We start from the raw sequence: 9,045 nt of genomic DNA on the forward strand, positions 1-9,045 counted from the left end.
CTACCGAAATGCGGGAGACTCCCACAGCTTCCGGGAGACTTGGGATGTCTGTCGCTCACCCATCCAAAATATAGGAATCATTTGTTCTAATCACTTCCATGGCCAATGGAGTATAAAATTAAGCACCTATGCATTACAAACATTTGTGAATGAATGGGTCGCTCTCAGGAGCTCAGTGAACTGACGGAGCGGGGTCAGTGGATGCTGAAGCGCATTGTGCGAAGAAGTCACCAACTTTCTGCAGAGTCAATCACTACAGACATCCAAACTTCATGTGGCCTTCAGATTAGCTCAAGAACAGTGCGCAGAGAGCTTCATGGAATGGGTTTCTATGGTCAAGCAGCTGCATCCAAGCCATACATCACCAAGTGCAATGCAAAGCGTGGGATGCAGGGGAATAAATCACGATTTAAAGCAGTGGAGGCATGTTCTCTGGAGTGATGAATCGCGCTTAGCACAATAATCCAGCTCAAAAGATGACCACAGCATACCATCTGCAGAACGATTTCATGGAATGAGCTAATCAAGCTCCATGAACAATCATGGTGTCTTATATCCTGGGTTAGGCTCACTAAATATTGATTTTCCATTATTACAGCGTTTCATGAGTCCGCAGGGGTCACACAATCCTGCTCACTCTTGAATGCCGCGTTCATGGGCTGTTGGACTGACTCACATTCACCAGCAAACCAAAAAATAGCAAGAATCTTTCCATGAACACATCCAACAATATTTAGGTGTTGCACAGAAGTACAAGTCCAATATTATAATTGTAACCACACAATTCTAAACCTTGCCATGATGAATCAGGTCTGAGTGCATCACCTCTCAAAAGCAGGATACAGTTTTACTTCTAGGCTGTCTCCCAGGTGGTTGTGTTCAAGAGCAACAGATCAACCACTATTTCATTGATTCAGATCCAAAATCATCTCTGTGTATGCTGCAAACAACAGTTCTTGCTTTGCTGCTGACAGGGACTGTGCAATGCAAAACATAATGTTACAAAACCCTGAGGCTCTGTCTAGGGGGGTAAGAGGAGTATATATAATATAAGAGGAGTATATACATGTGGAGATGGGCAAGCAGGTTAAATAGGTGAAGGTGAGACTTTGAGATGGTGTGGAAGAGAAAATAACCACAAAATATCTAAGGTCAATACCTTTTTACTATGAAATATTTAACACATATATAGATACATAAATAACAAGGAAAAACTGGACCCTGCACAACACCAAAGCAAAGAACAAAACAAACACACCTTAAGCTAGAAAACACTAGAAAACAACAACTAAATGTCTAAACCTAAGAAAACAAAAACACTATCTTTTCCTACTGTAATAATCAAAATATACAAAGGTTGATGTCCAGCTCTTACCTAATGTGTCTAAACAAGGTAAGGCCCACAGTACATGGTGGATATGTAGGAGCGCACTCATCCCTACCCATCCAGCACCAGAACCAACAAAAATAACAAGAACACCAGTTATAACTAAATTCCAAAACTCATTTCCATAGAATCAGAATATAGCTCATAGCTCAACTCCCATCCCAGGTTGACACACCAAACATTTTAGCCTAGAGCAGCATGGCTCAAGCTGCTCTTCCTCGGTGGTCTCTCTCTCTCTCTCTCTCTCTCTCTCTCTCTCTCTCTCTCTCTCTCTCTCTCTCTCTCTCTCTCTCTCTCTCTCTCTCTCTCTCTCTCCGCCCTCTAGTGGCAAGGCAAGGCTCCACTCGCAGGCTGCATCTGTAAAAACACTGGCCTATACGTGCACGTAACAATAAACAAACAAATAAACAGCGCCATATGTATGAGTCAATGATGTATGTTTCTTATTGTTTGCTTTTGTTTATTGTATACATATGTATTGGGATGTCCAGGAACAGGACGTGCAGTCTTAATTTGGATTTAAAGGAACCCCTAGGAGTATAGTTGTCACCAAATGATGTGAAGGTGGGTATACTGGAGTCAAGGTGTAGCTGTGATTTCAGTTGCCAATGGTCCAGTGCATTTCAGCATAGAATTAAAAGGCCGTGCAAACTTTGACGTGTCATTCGTTCTCTGATGATCCTCCTTAGAGGAATGAGAACCCTTTTTCTTAGAGACAATGGCCTAAATGCATGCAACCCCCCCCCCCCCCCCCCCCACCCACCCCTACATATTGGCATCACAATGCAGAACATGCATAAGCATAAATGATTATACAACCTTATTAACCAAGGGCTACTGCTGACTACATCCGGCCTGGGACACATACGATGAGTGGTTCCCTTAATGGGGGACACTGGAGAAAGTACCAGCGAGGGATTTTCTAACAAGAATGATGAGCAGGAGCTGTCAAACTCGAGATGGCAGCCAAAAAGGAGCTGCGTGTGGAATTGATGAAACACAAGTTGAATGAGACAGGAACAGTGAATGGAACTGGCAAACCTGTGAAGCGTGTCGAGCAACAGTGAGTCATGTCTATATCTGTCAGTAGGAAACTAGAGAGTCCAAGCTGCGACTGAAGTGATGGACAAACTGAACATTCATACAGAGCTCATATGGCTGGAAGTGGAAGGATGTTACAACCTAGACTGAAGCGTAAACTCCATGTGTGTCTGAAGTTCACTGAAGAAACATTTGGAAACGAGATATTAAAAAATTCATGGCATATTCGTACATTATGCTGTAACAGTTTGTCACTCTAATTTCTGACCACTGAACTGCTGCACGTTGGATTAGATGTTCATAGAGAAACACTGCCACCTAGCAACAGAGACTGGAGTTACAATAAGAAAGGAACACTGACCATTATATAGACCAGGGGTCAGCAACCTATGGCACGCCGAGGCATAATCACTGGCACGCGACACGCTGGACCAGCATCAGCAAAAAAATTATAAATGAATATAAATTATTATATTAATTATTAATATAAATTATTATATTAATGGATTATACTTTCGCGAGTGACCGTAGCGCGCGACTTCGCACACCTCGCGCGAGCCTGCGTTTATACTTGGCGATCGATCACGATATAATACTTAATTTGTGTCCATTTACACCCCCCCCCCCCCCCCCCAACAATTTAAACTCGCCACATTATATGTTTTAATTAGTGAGTTTCTACATGCAGTGTTAAAGAAATTTAAGTTGAAAGTAAAGGGGGAAGAAGAAGAAACAGGTTAAGTCTAAGAATGGGGCGATTTAAATCTACATTTTAATATGAAGTGAATTAAAATAAATTATTGAAAAACTGAAGGGACAAAGCTATTGTAATGCGCCAAGATAAGCAATTATCCCATATTATCCAAGTGTGTGTATGAAATAATCCAATTTGAAAAGGAAAGCATTTGTGAAATTAGTTTCACTAGTAAATAAACAAATTCATGAACCAAATGCAATATTTAAAATTTAATAATGAAACTAATGAATAAAAGATCAAATGTCAGCTATTATCTTCTGACAGTTATGCTTTATACTTGTGAGACGAAACCTTTCTCCGCTTGAAGTGATCACACCCAGAAATTTGAAGAGGGCTTCTTGAGCTTGAGGGCTCAGAGATCACATGATCAAGACTGAAGAGCATCGAGTCAAGGTGCTGCACACAAGCCTTATGCGCAAACACAAATTTCATTTCATAGATAATTTTCTTAATGAAGGTGCGTAGCTTATCAAAGTTCTTAATGAAAGTGCGTAGCTTATCAAATGTCTTAATGAAGGTGCGTAGCTTAATCAAACATCTTAATGAAGGTGCATAGCTCATCAAAAGCCTTTTGCTCTTTTCACTACGCACTCCACACATCTCATCAGAACCATTCATTCACCCAAGACCTCTAAATACATGAGAGCACCACTCTGCCCCCCCTGAAAAGGGCAAAAGGAATATTGGATTTAATCATCTCTAGGAGTTCTGTTTGATAATACACAATATAGATTATAATACAAAAACACACACATTCGGCAGCCATGTTTTATTTATATATGTGTATATATATAAAAAAAAATACAAAATATTTTAAAAACAAAGTTTCCATAGGAAAGCAATGAGTGCAATCCCACCTCTTTCATATCCATTTTCAAATGCATAATGTCATCATGTTAATTAATAATTATTAACTTACTGACAGAGAGAGATAAAAAAAAGGCAGTTTGGAAGTTAACTTAAAAATATGAGAACAAGAGAGGTGTGTGTGTGCGCGCAAGTAACAAGATCTGAGAAATCATGTCGTTTCCCCACTCAAAACAATGCCCCTCAGTTTCTGTAAAAAAGTGGTCTTGGTAGTGGTTCAAATGTGATAAAATAGCTTTGAATTAATAGCAGGTACTTAAAAATGGGGTTCGACACAGCAGTAGACCTTCAACCAACACACAAGACTGAAATACACTTATGCCCTCTCCACAAAGTATAAAAAGTAAGCAAGCACAGAGAAAATAATAAAAATAATAAAATAAAATAACCCACAGGACTGAGTCATCATGTGCGCCTACGTAACTATGGGAGTTTGCACCATGGAACTGGCACAGGTAAAATGGGACAATGTTTTATTATGAGCGTCACTACCACCACAATTAATCCTTATTAATCAAACGGACACTTGTGTCTTCCATCACCACCAGTTATGCATGTACAGTCGTCTGACTAGCCAGTAAATTGACCAGTGGTCTGTCTGTACCAAGTCCCCTGTGTGGTGACTGCTCAAAGGACTCGAGGTGCGCAGGGCTTAGCCTGCAGCTCCAGGCAGCTCTCACGCCTGCAGTGGGACAGCACGCTGCCCAGAGACGGTTCCTCCTGTGGCGCGGGCATCCCCTGGACACGAATCTGCTGCATGCATTGCCTGGCGGCGCAGAAGACGGGGGGGGTGGGGGGGGGGGGGGGGGGGGGGTGGGAGACAAAAATGAGAAATTCTCTTGACATATCGATTCAGTTAGATACAGAAGGCTTTGAAAAATAAGAAATTCAGTTTATTTCAAACCATCGTGACGGAGGAATCAAAGAAAATGTAAAACCTACCAGGCTGCTCGAGACATGATGTAATGGATGTCTGGTTTCTGAAACCCGTTGAAGGTGGAGGAGGCAGCCACGGTATAAGCGCCCATGTTTTCAAACAGCAGCCAGTCTCCCACCTGCATGTCGGGCAGGGAGCACTGCTCCACGATGCGGTCCAGCCCGTCACAGGTCGGTCCCCAGATACTGCATGGGTACATGCGCTCATCAGGCTTGGGCTTCTGCAAGTGCAAACCCAAACAGTAGCACCATTAATACCAGCAATTAATACCAATAGCACCAGCAATAATTGCAGACTTCAAAAACAAAAATAAGTAAATACAAAAATTAACAGCACAAATGTATCTACGTCTAGTATCATACCTTGTGCAGGACAGGCATCACATGTGCATGGTCAAACAAGATGCAGTTGAAAGAACCATAAACACCGTCGTTGACATAGTACATGAGGGTTCTGTCAGTGGTCTCGTCGTCTTCCTCTGAGAAGGGGCGGGAAGCAAACAGCATTAAGGTGCGTTCATGTCAGGAGCACATCACTGCAGGAGACGCCGCGCCAGTAAAGACTTTCCTACCATCTGAGCCAAACTGCTCCTTCATGATGACCTTTTTTGCGATGATGCTGACGGCCAGCGTGTACGCAGACGCTACGTAGTATCGGCCAGGCTCGGCTATGATCTTCACTCCAGAGTCCGCGGAAAAGTACTTATCCAGTGCAGTGTTGATCACAGCAGTAATCTAAGGACACACACAAAAAAACATCTTGCATTTTCAAGTAAAGCTGGAGAGGAAGCAGCGATCAACAAAACCTTGCTGCCAAAAACTGTGGAAAACAATGTAAAATAATATATAATACCTCCTCAAACTTCAGCTTGTTCTCCTCGGTGCCAGGAAAGCCTCCTCCGATATCCAGTAGGGTCATATTGTAGCCCACCTCTGCCTGAGGGAGGATGCAAACTGCAGTTTAAGTCCACGGTTGCGTTCAAAGCTCCTGTCAGACGAGCAAACTGGCAGCACGTCGCAACTTACCCCCATGTCAAAGACACAGCGGGCGTCCGAGATGGCCTGGGTGTAGGACTCTGGGTCGGTGCAGCCGCTGCCCACGTGGAAGCTGACCCCAACCACGTCCAGACCCAGCTCCTTCGCCCGCTCCAGTAGCTGCCTGCTGCTCTTCAACGTGGCCCCGAACTTCACGCTCAGCCTGCACATCGCTTTGGAATCATCGGTAGCAATGCGCAGCACCAGTCTGCAGACACACACCAGCCCAGGGTCAGATCACATGCACTAAAACACCAACACAGACACCAGAGCGTAGACATAATGCGTGATACCACAACCGGGGTCGAGGTTATGCTCACTTTGCATTGTCGTGGCTTCGAGACACCTTCATAAGCTCCACTTCACTGTCGAACGTCATCATTCGCACGCCATGAGCAGAGGCGTATTTGATCTGAGACACCTGCTTGCAGGGGTTTGCATAAATAATCCTGCCAGGTTCCACCCCCAGTGACTGCACAAGCTGGATCTCCGTCTAAGAAAACACAAGGAGAATCTCATTGAAGCCAAAAACATTTTCCTCGTGTACATTTTACACCTTTACAGACATTAAAATTTGATGCAGTTATTTTTAATTTATTTTAGAATTATTAATCAAGTTCAGTTACAAATGACAACTCAAAATAATGAGAACACGAATGAAAGTTATTGAGACCTTGCTTGCACAGTCAAAGCCAACTCCCAAAGACGCCAGCGTCATCACAACAGCCCTGCTGTCGTTGCACTTGACGGCATAGAAGGGCGTGACCCGGGGCAGGGCACGCACCCATCTCAGGTGCTTCTTAAAGACGTCCCCCAAGTCTGCCACAAAAAAGGCATCCTTGTCGTCCTGCAGGACCAACAAAAGTGTTAATACCCAACACAGTACAAAACACACACACAAAAACCAGTTGGTAAACATGACCTCGTCATCAAAACAAGCAGTGTGACATGGAAAACTTACAGTCAGGGATGACGCGTTGATGATCTGCTCAACGCTATCACGAGCACAGAATCCCTCCTCCAGGAAGGTGAGCTCGATGTCGGTTGGAGTGAACGTGGTCATGATGGCAATTCAAGTTTTAGTTGCAAACGAAACTGCAGAAAAAGGACATGGTGTTAAAACATGGTCTCAGAAAACCTGCACTGGGGGAGCCATATTCATGTGGCCTTGCATGATGGGCACTACGTCAGCACAGAGCTTTATCTGTTCCTTCAAAATTATGGAATTTGGAAGACGCCCTTATCCAGAGCGACACACACGTTTATCTGTATAAAAGTGATTGTGCTCCCTGGGAATAGAACCTGTGACCTTGGTGCTACTGGCACCATGCTTTACACAATAAGCACTAATTTATGACCTAGTCTACAAAGACAAACACAGTTATACAGTCAACACATTAAGCAATAAATGTGATACTTTACAGCTACTGTACTGTTTATCAACGATATGTGGATAGCTTATACAATAACTTGGCTAGAGAAACAGGGAGAAAGGGGGTAGAAGAGTTAGAAGAGTGTACCAGTGTGATGCTTTGAAAAAGAACAATGTTTTCCACAAAATAACTGCAGGTCATTCGATAACAAAATGTTTACTTACTTGGATAGAAAGAGATGGAATTATCAAAACGGTTAGGTTCAGAGCACCCAAGGCGGCTCTCCAGTGAAGTTGAATCCTTTCAGATAAGCCTCAAGGCCAGGGCCAGCAGAGTAGCCAGTGTGCGCTTTTCTCAAGCGAGTAGTCTAAAAGCAGGGGGCATTAAGGAGTAAGTGGCTAGTTCATTCACAGTATGAATACATTCAAATACTGACAGCTGCTTTTTGTACCAACACAAAGCACAACAGGATGTTTCACCACAAATTAGTGCGGTTACCACCCATGATGACACCAGTAACAAACGCAGCAACTTAATTTCTAAATAAAATGACTGACCAATAGAATCCCATCAACACGTAGATTACATGTGACGTCAGGTCACTGTCACGCACGTGACGGGCCACCCGCATACAACGGAACACACACGGCGCGCGAGTAACGGGGACGCGCGCGGTTTTCGGGGACGCCGGCTGACGTCGCCGGACGCGCTCCCGTTACGCCACACAGGGACGTCAGCCCGCTAGCGCGCAGGAACGAGGATATGTGCTACGCAAGCATCTTATGAAACACGCCACGGCGCACCTCACAGACGCACAAGTCATTCATTCATGTATGAGGAGTAAAAACACCCAACATTACTTTATATAATAGTACTATTTAATACTGTTATCTGGTGTCGAATTAACAAATGTTCTGTGGCACTTTGAAAACAAACGTCTTGCCGGGTTTCATGGCTTCGCTGCAATGTCAGGCCACGTGGATCAGAATATATATATTTAAATATATAACTAGCTAGACTGTTGGCTAACGTCAACTAATATTACATATATACACAACTTACATCTCTAAGTGGGCACTTTATTTAAAAAACACTAATGGACGCTAGTAAATATATAAACTCATTGTTTGCCGTGTACTGATGAAACGTTAGTTCAGATAACGCCGGTACCGCTAGCATAGCTCGTTAGCTTTTGTCAGTCCAGCTATCTGGTTAGCATTAGACTAGCTAACCCATTTAGATACCGAGGGCGACGATGCCGCGGGCGACTTAAATCGTATGAGGTAACTATAGCGACTAGAACTGTATGAAGTAACTATAGTAACTGTAGCTGTAGAGACCGTTGGCATCTCTGGCTCATCTTTGCGCTCCCCGGCTTCTTTGCGCTCTCCTTTGCTTCCTGCAAAGTTTTAAGTTCGCCCGCTCAGCAGGCTGAAAACGTTACGACCAGCAGTGTGGTGTTAATTGACTTAAACTCGTACCACCTACCTTAAAAAGCATTTACAAAGAGTTTTTCCCATTAGACCAGAATGGTGGAAATGAAAGACCGCTGTTGTACGCTAGTAGTAATCCTTACTAGTCAGTGATGAATGAAGCCGGCAAGACGATGGCGACCATATATAGTTCTGGGGTTTCCACGGCAACACGCC

General features: G+C 43.7%; 1 protein-coding gene across 1 annotated transcript; it reads right to left on the reverse strand.

Annotated features, from left to right (window-relative positions):
* Nucleotides 1–3,939: 3,939 nt before the first annotated feature.
* odc1 (ornithine decarboxylase 1) lies at nt 3,940–9,045 on the reverse strand. The gene is made up of 11 exons (XM_076978700.1): nt 8,885–9,045; nt 7,621–7,763; nt 6,985–7,118; nt 6,697–6,870; nt 6,344–6,516; nt 6,015–6,231; nt 5,842–5,925; nt 5,561–5,723; nt 5,352–5,467; nt 4,995–5,209; nt 3,940–4,818 (listed from the first exon to the last, which is right to left on the reverse strand). The coding sequence occupies exons 3-11, from the start codon at nt 7,084–7,086 to the stop codon at nt 4,680–4,682; spliced, it is 1,383 nt and encodes a 460-aa protein (XP_076834815.1). The 5' UTR covers nt 7,087–7,118; nt 7,621–7,763; nt 8,885–9,045; the 3' UTR covers nt 3,940–4,679.

Source organism: Brachyhypopomus gauderio, chromosome 17 (genome assembly GCF_052324685.1).
Source record: "Brachyhypopomus gauderio isolate BG-103 chromosome 17, BGAUD_0.2, whole genome shotgun sequence".
Lineage (NCBI taxonomy): Eukaryota > Metazoa > Chordata > Actinopteri > Gymnotiformes > Hypopomidae > Brachyhypopomus > Brachyhypopomus gauderio.